The sequence below is a fragment of the Megalobrama amblycephala genome, linkage group LG15, assembly GCF_018812025.1.
Source record: "Megalobrama amblycephala isolate DHTTF-2021 linkage group LG15, ASM1881202v1, whole genome shotgun sequence".
NCBI classification, from domain to species: Eukaryota; Metazoa; Chordata; class Actinopteri; order Cypriniformes; family Xenocyprididae; genus Megalobrama; species Megalobrama amblycephala.
Window position 1 is genome coordinate 2,242,041 of NC_063058.1, and position 13,171 is coordinate 2,255,211.

The window sequence follows — 13,171 nt, forward strand, 5'->3', positions numbered from 1 at the left end:
TAGATTGATAGATGAGAAGTGATAGATAGATAGACAGATAGATAGATAGATAGATAGATAGATAGATAGATAGATAGATAGATAGATAGATAGATAGATAGATGAGTTTGAATGAGTTTGAATGGCTCAGTAATAGTACATAGAATGGAAGCTTCATTGAGTTTAATGGGCTTCAGTGTGTTTAGATTTGAATTTTTGACAGTTGGAGTTTGATGGAATGTTCAGATTTTCAATGGGAGTCAATGGGAGTTTTTTTCAGTTTTAATCAGCATTTTTAGGAAAACCGTAAGTCGGATCAGTCTGAAAAGATATAGCACACTAAGTCAGAACAGTCTGAAGGTCTAGTCCGAGTTTGGTGGTTGTAGCTTGAACAGTCTAGGAGGAGTAGCATTTAGAAATTTAGTCTAAGAAGAATAATAATAAGCTTAAGACGTAGATCAATAAGTTGGCTTTTTCAAGCCAACTTAATTAATATTTCAATAGAACGAGATTAAATGTAGAATAAACGCGTTAAGAATCTGTACAGCTGTAGAGCAAGGGACTTTTATTCTGTTGAGCTGAACCGATGAGAGAGGGGGTTCGGCGAAAAATCGGCGAAACCGGAGGCGGCTGACAGCGGCAGCAAGACAAATTAATAATTATTATAATTTCTAATACTCATTTAAATAAGTATAAATGTCAATATTATGTGATTAAAAAGGTTTATCAAATATAAACAGAAAAATATGATTTGGCTAAACGTTAAATTCCAGCCGAATATTTATGAATGCATATGCGTGTACATCAATGTTTGTGTGAAATAATGAAAGATATGCATACAAACACCTAGATAAGTTTGTATTTATATGAGAGGCACTTTCTACTAGGTGTATGTTGTATATTTATTATACAGGCAACACACACACACACACAAAGACCTGACTAAATGACAAAAAGATACGTCTCAGCAATGACCTTTATTTAAAAGCTCTTTTTTTTTGCTGTTATTTTAACATTTGTAGTAATTCAAGAAACAGACACACACACACACACAAACATATTGTAACGAAGCGGGACTCATGGTAAGATCCATATGCAAGCTTTTATTTACAGTGGTAAGCGTGGTCGTACAGGCAGGGTCTAAGCAGGGGCAACAGGAACAGCAAGGGCTAGGCAGAATCGTAGTCAGGGTACAGGCAGTAGATCGAGGCAGGCAGATAACATTCACAGAACAGGATGGCAAGGCAAGGGTCAAAGGCAGGAACAGGAACAGACAGGGAAACAGGATAAACACAGGGAAACGCTTAGAATTGACACACAGGGTAATCAAGACTTCGCGGTGAGGTGGTGTGTGTATGAGTCCTTTATAGTCCAGGTAATGTGTGGCAGCTGGGTGTGGTGATTAGTGTGGAGTGATTGTGAAGTGAGTGCAGGTGATAAGCAATGGAGGATCATGGGAAATGTAGTCCGGGATGTGACAGGAACAGACGGTGATCGTGACATAACGCCCCCCTCCCGGAAGGCGCGTCCTCGCGGCGTAGATGACACCAATAGGGAGGGGGGGTGGGTGCATTGGAGCTCTAGTAGCGGACAGGAACGGAGTCTCCAATGCAGGTTCCAGGGCCGCCATGGCGGGTCAGGTGCCACGGGCAGCCATGGTGGGTCAGGTGCCACGGAGAGCCACGGCAAGTCAGGTGGCTTGGGCAGCCACGGCAGGTCAGGTGGCTTGGGCAGCCACGGCAGGTCAGGTGGTTCGGGCAACCACGGCAGGTCAGGTAGCTTGGGCAGCCACGGCAGGTCAGGTGGTTCGGGCAACCACGGCAGGTCAGATGGTTTGGACGGCCACTGCGGGACAGAGTCCATAGATGACCCCAGCGGGTCAGAGTCCATTAGTGGCCATAACAGTTCAAAGGCCCATGCCGGCAGTGATCGAGCAAGGTCCCCACCCACAAGCTCCCCACCCCTAGGTATACTGCCCCCCCCAAAAAGTTCTTGGGGAAATCAACGGAGGCATTGGCGGGTTCATGGGCAAGGAGCTCGGGTGGCGCCAGCAGGGCAGATGGCCTGAGCGGCAGCGGCAGGACAAATGGCCTGGGCGGTGGTGTCAGGGCCGACCAGGGGTGCTCTGTGGCCGTGTCAGGGAGAGCGGGCAGCTCGGTGACGGCCTCCGTGGCCGTGTCAGGGAGAGCGGGCAGCTCGGTGACGGCCTCCGTGGCCGTGTCAGGGAGAGCGGACAGCTCCGGGACGGCAGTGGCCTCGGGCTGCTCCGGGACGGCAACGGGCTCGGACTGACAGACTGGTCCATGGTCAAAGGAGCCTGAGTGCATTCTCCAGGCCCGCAAAACAGCCAGAACATAGAACGCGAACACAGTCCTTCTGGCCATGACGGGACTGACAGGAAGCGCATGCGGGACTGGAGCAGACTCACTGGCTGGAGCGGATTCTGGAGCGGACTTACTGACTGAAGCGGGTCCTGGAGCGGACTCAATGGCTGGAACACCCCCTACCTCCGCGAGCACTGAAGGGGCGGCCATCTTGCCCGTAGGCACTGGCAAAGCAGCCATCTTGTTCATCGCGTCCAGGGCGTTTGAGTGCGTCGCAACCGGTGAACTTGACTGCGTTGCACCCGGCGAACATGAGTCCATAGCAACCGGCGAACTTGAGAGTGTTGCAACAGACGAACTTGAGAGCGTTGAAACAGACGAATTTGAGAGCGTTGAAACAGACGAATTTGAGAGCGTTGAAACAGACGGGCTTGAGTGCGAAGCGGCCGCCGGGCTTGAGAGCGAAGCGGCCGGCTGGCTTGAGAGCGAAGCGGACGGCTGGCTTGAGAGCGAAGCGGACGGCTGGCTTGAGAGCGAAGCGGACGGCTGGCTTGAGAGCGAAGCGTCCGGCTGGCTTGAGAGCGAAGCGTCCGGCTGGCTTGAGAGCGAAGCGGCCGGCAGGCTTGAGAGCGAAGCGGCCGGCAGGCTTGAGAGCGAAGCGGCCGGCGTGGGTTTCGGAATGCCAGCCGCTCGTGCTGTAGTCATTGGAGGATCATTCATGCTGGAACGCAACCCTCTCCGCTCCCTGACTGATCTAGAGACGTGACGTGACTCTGGGCGATCAGCGGAGAAGTGGCGTTGCTCTGGGCGATCAGTGGAGACGTGACGTTGCTCTGGGCGATCAGCGGAGACGTGACGTTTCTCTGGGCGATCAGCGGAGACGTGACGTTGCTCTGGGCGATCAGCGGAGACGTGACGTTGCTCTGGGCGATCAGCGGAGACGTGACGTTGCTCTGGGCGATCAGCGGAGACGTGACGTTGCTCTGGGCGATCAGCGGAGACGTGACGTTGCTCTGGGCGATCAGCGAAGGCGTGACTTGGCTCTGTTATTGTGGTAACCGCCATTTTGTGAGTGTCAACTGGCGCGGCGGCCATTACACAACCAGACGAGGAATCGCGTTCCTCCGCGACACCCACAGTAAACAGAGAACCAACAGTCAACAATGCATAGTCCATAAAACAAGTAAGTGAGGAACGTGGTCCCTCTTGTCTCAGTTTATTCTGAAGGGGTTGGTTTATGCCATCGCAAAAAAAGTCTATAAGAGCACAGTCAGGCCAGTCTGCATAATGGGCAATATCCAGAAACTTCTGAATGTGGTCCTCCAGGGAACTATTACCTTGACGAAGGTGGATGAGACATATAGCTGGGTCCATTCTGAGGCTGGAAACGCTTGTAGAAGCTGCTGGATCGTAGTGGGCGAAGTCTTCTGTTACGAAGCGGGACTCATGGTAAGATCCATATGCAAGCTTTTATTTACAGTGGTAAGCGTGGTCGTACAGGCAGGGTCTAAGCAGGGGCAACAGGAACAGCAAGGGCTAGGCAGAATCGTAGTCAGGGTACAGGCAGTAGATCGAGGCAGGCAGATAACATTCACAGAACAGGATGGCAAGGCAAGGGTCAAAGGCAGGAACAGGAACAGACAGGGAAACAGGATAAACACAGGGAAACGCTTAGAATTGACACACAGGGTAATCAAGACTTCGCGGTGAGGTGGTGTGTGTATGAGTCCTTTATAGTCCAGGTAATGTGTGGCAGCTGGGTGTGGTGATTAGTGTGGAGTGATTGTGAAGTGAGTGCAGGTGATAAGCAATGGAGGATCATGGGAAATGTAGTCCGGGATGTGACAGGAACAGACGGTGATCGTGACACATATATAAAAATAAAGTATCCATTACATTTGTAACAGACTTTGTATAGCACTGACTATGACAACATACCTTGTAAACAGTATAAAATACATCCAGTAAGCAAGTAGACAAAAAAAAAAAAAAAAAAAAAAAGGTTAATCAGAAATCACAAACACCTATCCTGAGGTATTTACAAGACTTTCAGAACAGAACTGATGAGTTATACAGAGTTATTCCTCCTCCAGCATCATGCACCAATCACTGCAAAACCCTGGATGGGTGTTTTCCGAGTAAAAGCCTTGCATCTCTCCTCGTTTTCCTCTTCCAACATAGCCTAGAGGATTCAAGAAAATTGAGACATTAATACATAAATTACCTTAGCAGTAAACAAGCATGCACACCCATATGAATGATTATTCCTACTGCATTTTGCCATCACAATTTCATGCATAATGTGCACACCTGGTAAGCAGTTCTTGTAAACCTCATTGCAGTGTCTACAGGGCTGCAGTGTGTACATTTTGTAAAATTCCGGGAATGGCTCAGACTTTGTTCTCCATTTAGTTACACCTGTATATTGAAATGAGGAGCATAATAAAATAACATTACAAAAGATAAACATTCAGACATGCTAACAGAGAAATTGAATGGTATGGCACCATTTTAAATGTCTTTAATCAAATATGTAAAAGAAAATACATACTGTCAAGCCAGCAGAAGTGTGCCCTCTTTCGAAAGGAGTCCGTATCCACCAGACTTCTGAATTTGGAACAAACCAAAGACGGATTCAGTAACGCAACATCGCCCTCCTCCAGGACCACGTGAAGAAGAATATCCAACAGGACAGCATCTGGCAACTATTGGGTATTATAAACAAAGCAAACAATTACTGCAATTTCCAAACATCACAGCCTAACCTCCCTAAAAACAGAATGTGCATCCTATGGGAGCAGGTAATACTTAAAACATTTATAAGGCATTTGCCATAAAGCTACTAGCCTATAATAGTTAGTGAGGATAAAGACTTTTAAGTCATGTCATATTGAATGTGCTACTACCATCAAGATTACGATGTTCTGCACTTCTTTCTCCTGCCGTTTCTCCTCCTTAAATGCTTCCAACATGGCTGATGTGCACCGCTTCTTTCTAAAAAGAAAAACAAACGTAATTTATTACCAAACATTACTTATGTAGTAAAACATTTTATTCACATATACCTTCCATGTGTCATTTTAGATAAGATCAGATTCACCCACCACCTCCTGATATGGGACATATCATGCTAAAAAACGAAAGACAAATTTGGAAAATTGATGTTTAAGATGTCAAAAAGTAATACATTTCATCAATATAGAAAAGAAAAGGATAGTGCTTACCTGAGTGAAGTCAAACTTCCAGTTAAGTGCCATATACAATGCATACTGCCAAACAGAAAACACATTAACAATTTTGAATATAAATCAAACAGTTCATTAGACAAAAAAAAAATAAAATAAATAAATAAATAAATATATACATATAAAATATTTTTTCACTGGGATCAGCCTGATGTCTTTTGATGACAACTGTTATGGATGTGGGGTTATGCCCAAGATGAATGTGAAAGGGGAAATAAAACCACTTGTTACCATTAGCATGAATACACCGCAATCCACAGATGCTGACTGTGTTGGAACATCCTGGAAAATAAATCAAAATAGAAAATTAACATTTTCCATATATTATAAGTGTGTATGTGACATGAATAAATACCTTATTTTTAACAAGCTTCCAAGATCCTGGAATCATCTTTATTGCGATTGAGCTTAAAAAAAATTATATATATAATATAATATTATTATTTTTTACATGCATGCATACACACACACACACACACACATAAATATATACATATACGAGAGCAAGAGAGAAATTCAGTGTTGAACCACTTAACCTTGTAGGTATAGACAGTAGCAAGTTATTTTTTAAAGCTACTGCCCATGCCTAAAGCCAGAGAACAAAATGTTGAACTGAACCACTGGACTAATATTTACAACTTCAACTCATGGGTTCACAGTCAAGGCTTAAGCCAGTTCCAGACTAAAATGCATGTTTGAGCCGTTTTAACAAAGCATATCTTAAAATATGTCAGTGCCATGCTTTTGTCTCAAGATGCACACCAGTAATGTTTTTTCTAAGACACGTTTGTAAAAGATACTTAATGTTCTAATTTAACCACAGCCTAATCCTGGCTTAATCCAAGCCCTGTCTGTGAAACCAGGCCTAAAAGTTATGGAGCGATGAACAGTTCCATTAAATTTTGTAAGTATTTTGCATTCACATGCTTAGAACTTCAACTGGAACACAGAACAGTTTTTTTTTTTTTCCCTCATGAAACTTCATGGAACAGAATTATACAGTATGTAAACCTGAACATGGATACACAGTCAGTATCTCCATAACCACTAGGGTCAGTGGAGTCAAGGATGTGTATCCTTTTAAGTTTCGGTAGCAAAACCTGTAAAATACACAAAGTTTCTACAATAAAAGTTGTTATTTCTTGGTTTAGTTAAGTATACAACCTTTATCTAGATAAAGAGGGGGGAAATAAGCCATATTATGATTACCAAAAGTCAGACAAACCCTTGGATGAAAACGATAGATTTTCTCAAAAGACATTTCCAAAATAAAAAAATAAAAATAAAATAAAACACATTATTTGAAGAACAACCAAACCACAACTTACACACAGGGTCCAGTGACTTGACTTGCACAGAGGAAAAATGATGCAGTCTTTTGAGGAAGCATCAACCTGTTGGAGACACAACATAAACATAAGTTTCCCACAGACTAAATACATTTATAAAATTACATTTAGACCACTTAGTGAATGCTATCAGGATACAAGGAGACTTTCAACCAGCATAACAAAATGTTTCTGTAGAGAATCACCTATGTCACATTTAAGTGATGATAACATTAAAGCAGTGCATTAAAATGAAACTATGTTTAGTTAAGTTTCTAAAATCACTTATAGGCAGGGACAGAAACGGGTCACAATTTAAAGGTGGTTGCCAAGTGGCCACTACATATGAATTGACAGCATGAACATCCTTGCCCTGGTAAAAAAAAAAAAAAAAAAAAAAAAAAAACACATTTTACAACTTATCACAAAAGCACAAATATTATGTAATATTAGTTACTGCTAAAAAGGTTTGTTAATGATACCTGTATTACCTTTTGTGCAGAAATTATGGTTAACTGAGAAAGGCAACAATTCACCACCTATTGCATAAGGATCACAATGTTTTAGGTTTAAAAAAAATAAAAAAGAAAAAAAAGAAAAAGAAATTGATCATAAGCTACTAAAAATATATTAAAATAAAAGTTGTGTAACAAAAATATCCACTAACTGTTGCCTCCACTTCCTGGTTCAATCCTAAAGACATCAAATCCAATCTTTTCAACACTGTGGTACCCACTGCACCTATGATCTCTTCCGGTGATTGGGTCTCATCCAAAACATGATCCAACTAAAAAAAAAAAACTAATAATAAAATTACAAACATCAAGAATTAGAAGGTCAATAAAGGCTTTAATATTAAGATTCATATTTATAACTAATCCAGTATTCTTTTTTCAGCTTTGTTCAAGACATGATAGTTGATTATTTTCCTTGTGAAAACATACCAGTGGGTTTGGCTGGTTTTGCAACTGGAAATCTGGGATCTCCATCCTGGCACGTATATCTGTCCGTCCCCAGCAGTCAGTGTCAGGCTCTCGTGAACTTGTTGAAACTACAGAATACAGGTGTTTGGAATAATGAAGTAATGTTGATTAGAAGGAAAATAAAAATAATTAATGCTTTCATTTCATCAGGTGGTTTGTATTAAAACATTGCACTATTCTTACTGGCTACCAAATAATGTGTAAAAAGCTTAAGACTAAAGCTGAAGATTTACAATTACAAAGCAATTCAAGTCAGCTTTACCTTCTGGAACTGCTGTGGTACTGCCTGTAGAGAGCAAAAAAAGGACAAGTAATTAGTATATGACAACAGTTGTCTATGGCTAGTCATTATAGACAATTTAAAAGGCATTAGGATGACTTTATGAAAGGCACTAAACACTAAAACAACTACCTTCACTCCTGAATGTCAGTTTACCATGTAGGCCAATGTGGACGGATTGCTTTGCTCGCATCTTCAAAGTTTGGGTGTATTTGTCATTAATCCTTTTGTTGTGAAGATGAAAGTACAGTCGAAGAGAGAACATATAATGTTCATCTTTCATTTGACACAACGAGTACTTGCTAGAAGACAACTCCCGGTTTAGCTGTTCTGCTACGGAGGAATTGACAAGAGCAGCCAAATGTGGGGCCAATTTCAAACTCCTCAAAATCTCCTCTTGTCTCCTTTGATTTTTCTGATGGAAGCGATCATACAAGGAGAATCTTGCATTGGTTCCTGTCACAGGATGCAGTAAGGAGAATCGGTCAGAAGAATTGGCGGTCTCATTTCCAGAGACTGTTCTTGATGAGAAGCCAACACTTGTCACCCATGGGAACCGGACTTCAAGTCGTTTTTCTGCTGCAGCCTGGATGTGCTCAGGAGTGTTTGCACAAAGCCGGCCATCATATGGCTGGGAAAAAAAAAAAAAAAAAAAAAAAAAAAAAATCGCTGGTTGGTGCGATTATTACGTGTCTTAACACGTCCAGCAATATCTGACACAAACACTGTGGGAGGGTGTTTAAAGCTCAACAGAGCATCTCCATGGTCACGGGCTGACTCTTGCCACCACAGTGCTGATTGGTAGTACACAACAGAGTGTGTGCAAGTCATGTGCAAAACACCACCTACATTTGACAAAACAAGAAATGGTTAAAAACATCAGAACATATTTATGCATGACAAAATAAAAAAATAAATAAAAAAAAAATTACTATTAAACAAATAACCACAATGTCTTACCACCAGCTTTCTGAAGCTTGATGAACATCTTGGGGTACAAATCCTTGTAAAGCAGTAGCTCCTCAAGTCTGTTTATTAAGTCAGTGGTACTACCTACATGTGATACTCCAAGGGCATTGCAGGCTTTCACCAAATCTTCTCTCTTTGGCTAAATATTTAAAAAGCCACGGTCAATAAAGAAACAAAAATGGTGAAAGAAAACATTAGCAGAATAATGTAATGTACATACGGTTTTGGACTCCAGCACTTGTAAAATTGTATCTTCATCCATCTCCAAGCCACAGCTTGAGGTGAATGCACGATCTTTCTGAGACAGACCCTTGAACACTTCAGTCTTTGGAACAATATCACTTATCCTAGAGCAATTACCCAGCCATGGAGTAAGGCAGTGTATGTCAAGGGACATGCATAAGGATTGGCAAGTGAGTTTCCTAAAATGCAAAAAAGGAAAATAAACGTCCATTTATGGATTTAAGATTTTAGCTATGGGTAACCCCACTTCACCCCCAAAACAGCTCTTACCATCACAGAACCCAGAAGCAATCATTTTCTGCTCAATTGTCTCCCATCTTGTCCTCACATTAACTTCAGTGTCTTCTTGGCTGATATTGTCCAAGTTGGGCCGCCTAAACAGATGTGCTAATATACAACCAAGCAAATAAAGACTAGTCATTATCTGCATTCACAACACAAAATTCACACAATACACCCTCACTCTGTTTTACCTGGTAAATCGAAAGCAATTTTCCAGTTTCCATCTGCAATCAAAATGGGAGGGCTGTGACCACATCGGACACATGAATAGCTATAAGAGTACTCCCTCAGAGCAGAGAAATGATAAAACGCCTTTCGAATCAGATTGTGGGGAACAGTGATGTTGGCATGATCTTCCATTGTTTTCAAAAAACGTCCAAGGGCAATATGATTCTATAAAAAACAAGAACTCACATTCATAAACATGTAGAAGCATGTGAAATGCAAGTCATGTTTTCCTGTCACTCACTGCGAGTCCAGATGTCAGAAGAGAACAGAGAGGAATGGTCAAAAAAGTCCTGTTTTCATAATTGTGAAATCCAGACTGATACTCCTGAAACCTCACTGGACGTCTACAAACAAGGCAGTTCTTCACATACACTGGCACACCTGGAGAACACGGAAATTGAATAAAAGTCATGTTAAAAACACAATGTGAAAATTCATAAAGATATAAACACATTTCTGAAATTAACCTCGAGTCACTGAGGATACGCCATACACCGTCCCATGCCGTGTAATTAGCACCCTCTCTCCCAGAGCTGGTGGAGTTGGGCCAGGGCAATAAGGACAGTTGGACTCCAGGGGTTCAAACAAGTCTGGGATTTGGCGCTCTTTTGTTGACAAATCCTCTGGAAGGTCTTCTGGCACCCTCTTTTTCCTCCACAAATAATCTGTCCAATCCTGTATTTCAGCAGAAGCCAGTGCTGCCACTTCTGTCTCTGCAACATCTCTGACCCTTTCATCCACATCACTGTCTCCAGCATTTGGGTCAGTCTGACAAGAAAGGAGGTGGGGTTTCTCTTGAAACAGCCACCACATGCTCAAGTACCGGTGCACACAGCTTCTCATTTTATTGCGGCACTGGCAGCGCCACTGGCCCACATGGCTATCAAAAGAAACCCTTGTCCTTTCAAACTGACACCAGTTGTCTCTTACCCCAGTAAAGACAGAAAAATAAATAAACCTGACAGAGGTTTGCTCATGCCAAAAAATAGGAAACACACAATCAACACCACTAGTAATACTTTTGATTCTGAGCTGCAAACATTCATCTTGACGGGTTCTGGACATCAGGCCACTGTCTACCATTGACTGCAAAGAGTCCTCCCTAAGTGCTGGTGGTGCAGAATAGCACACAGCTCTATTTGTCCTCTGAAGGTGTTCACACTCCATGCCTGGATTGCCACTTTCTACTCCAATCCTCATAAAATCACGACACAGAGGAGATTCACAGGCAATAGACCCTGAGACCATTTGCTTTTTTACGTGAATAGGGACTCTAGGTCCATGGGCATCTTTTGGGGTGACAAAAATCCCATTTCTCTCATCAATACAAATGACTGGTGGTTGCTCCTGCCTGACATGCTGCCTTGCCTTAGGGTTTTCAGATGGCCCTTCTGAGGGAAAATATTTAAATATGTAAAGAAATATATGTAGACCAAGACCAATAAATATTAAACATTGATAAATACCAGTATCAAAAGTACATACTATCTGGCCTGTTGGTAACTTTGTCTGTAACTGCAAAATCTGTAAACGATACAAAATGATGAGGGGAGTTAATCTTAACATGGATAATCAAAATAAATACAATTTAACTAATTGCATTACACATACCATGATTATGAAGGTGCTTTTTAAAGTCAGGGGCACGACACAAGATGTGCTGACACTTAGGGCAATGCCAATGGCACCTCTTACTTTGTCGGGAACTCAAACAAAAGCAAGGAATGCAATATTTTTCTAGAAAGAAAAGAGAAAGTTAATACATTTTAAATTTACAGTCAACATGAACACACGTGTAAAATGCATGTGTGGTTTGTACAATGCTTACGGATGCCATTATCCTCAAAATATATGGCATACTTTAAATGTTTTGCCTGAAAGTGTTCAGGATTTGACAACACCCCAGATGTACAGTAGGGACAACTGCCTGTCCCAGAATAGACCTCATCCATTCCAAAAGAAAGTGGTACACCTGCACATGCATTGTATAAGAGAAAATAACATACTTCAAAATCAGCAAAACAAACTCACATATAAAAAGGTAGAACAGTTCAGAAGTTGAATAACATTTTCCCATGGATAAGTTTTTGCATGTTCTGTTCAAATTCACTCAAGTTAGTAAGATTTTGGAAATGTAATGGCTTCTTACCTGTCATAACTGATAGTCAGGTACACAAAAGGTGAAGACATAAGAGAAAGAAAGGCAGAAGGCAGCGATAGGAGAGTAGTTCTTAAAAGAACTGTTTGGTCAATCGTTATAGTAAAACGAAAAAAGAATCAATAAGTTGATGGATATATTACAATCACCTGAAAAATTAAACACACAAAAAATATGGATAGTGTTGCACGTGGATCTTCTATAATTCCAGTCAAACAGCATTCGTTTTATATTATTCAATAGACTCTTGTTAATACGTTAACAAACGTTAATATTTAATGGTAAACGTAATATTTGAAGTTAAAGGTAGCCCCCTAACATACTAAGAGCAACGATACATGATGTAACATGGTATACAAACTACGTTTCTACCATTAATTAGATTAAATTGAATAGTTAAACTAAAATAGGCAAAGTCACATTGTAGTTCACGAAGATAACAATTAAAATCAAACTTACAACGCAAGAATTATTCATTACTCCGATCACTAATTTCCGAACTTACCGCTCTATCAATCGACGCCACTACTGAGGCATTTGGCTGCTGTCGTAGTTATATGTGATTGGTTGCGTCCACGTTGGTCGATATGGATTGGCTGCTACCGAGTGGCAGGCCCCTCCTACCCTCCGACTGCCAGTAACTGCCTTCCGGCTGTCAATGGCAGCAACTTCCTGCTGCCAGCTGCCGATTTTTTATTTAAACCCCTGCTGACCGATGAACAATGATGACGACATGGTTTGACATCTGGTTGACCAATCAGCGGAAAGAGGCGTTTCATTCCCGCCCACATGTAGAGATCGAATTTTCAAACTGCTTATTTGTTTCCAACCCCAGAACGAAAAAAGAAAAATCAAGCCAATTTTTTGTTTTTTCGTTTTCATTTTAAAAATGAAAAATGAAAAAATGTGCGGTTTTCTCATTTTTCTGATTTCAATATCAAATCAAAACATGAATGAACGGAAGATAATTTTGTCTGTGAAAATACAATATCCAAAAATGATTTGCATCAAATATCTTGGAAAAATAAAACACAAACATAAACAATGAAAACACTGATATTTTATATATATATATTTTTTTTTAATTTCTGTTTTTTGTTTTGATCTATAGAAATGTGACCTGGATATTTTCTTTTTCTTTTTTTTTTTTTT

The 13,171-nt window shown here is 41.3% G+C and overlaps 2 protein-coding genes across 4 annotated transcripts; both read right to left on the reverse strand.

The window, feature by feature from the left end:
• Positions 1 to 3,226: 3,226 nt before the first annotated feature.
• On the reverse strand, positions 3,227 to 8,803 carry LOC125247257. Of its 2 annotated transcripts, XM_048158527.1 has the most exons (14): positions 8,272 to 8,803; positions 8,122 to 8,145; positions 7,821 to 7,927; positions 7,544 to 7,663; positions 7,368 to 7,415; positions 7,166 to 7,249; positions 6,877 to 6,942; positions 5,780 to 5,830; positions 5,528 to 5,572; positions 5,369 to 5,433; positions 5,210 to 5,297; positions 4,855 to 5,008; positions 4,614 to 4,721; positions 3,227 to 4,485 (listed from the first exon to the last, which is right to left on the reverse strand). In XM_048158527.1, the coding sequence occupies exons 1-14, from the start codon at positions 8,420 to 8,422 to the stop codon at positions 4,382 to 4,384; spliced, it is 1,215 nt and encodes a 404-aa protein (XP_048014484.1). In that variant the 5' UTR covers positions 8,423 to 8,803; the 3' UTR covers positions 3,227 to 4,381. The 2 variants fall into 2 exon arrangements, with proteins under 2 accessions (XP_048014484.1, XP_048014485.1); XM_048158528.1 differs by lacking the exon at positions 7,368 to 7,415.
• Positions 8,804 to 8,846: 43 nt separating this feature from the next.
• On the reverse strand, positions 8,847 to 12,064 carry LOC125247250. 2 transcript variants are annotated; one of them, XR_007180049.1, is made up of 11 exons: positions 12,011 to 12,064; positions 11,690 to 11,833; positions 11,473 to 11,598; positions 11,347 to 11,385; positions 10,329 to 11,252; positions 10,103 to 10,242; positions 9,825 to 10,026; positions 9,622 to 9,738; positions 9,329 to 9,530; positions 9,100 to 9,247; positions 8,847 to 8,984 (listed from the first exon to the last, which is right to left on the reverse strand). XR_007180049.1 is itself a non-coding variant. In XM_048158514.1 (9 exons), the coding sequence occupies exons 1-9, from the start codon at positions 12,015 to 12,017 to the stop codon at positions 9,451 to 9,453; spliced, it is 1,779 nt and encodes a 592-aa protein (XP_048014471.1). In that variant the 5' UTR covers positions 12,018 to 12,064; the 3' UTR covers positions 9,256 to 9,450. The 2 variants fall into 2 exon arrangements, 1 of the variants encoding a protein (XP_048014471.1); XM_048158514.1 differs by lacking the exons at positions 8,847 to 8,984; positions 9,100 to 9,247 and having other exon boundaries at positions 9,256 to 9,530.
• Between the last annotated feature and the right edge of the window lie 1,107 nt (positions 12,065 to 13,171).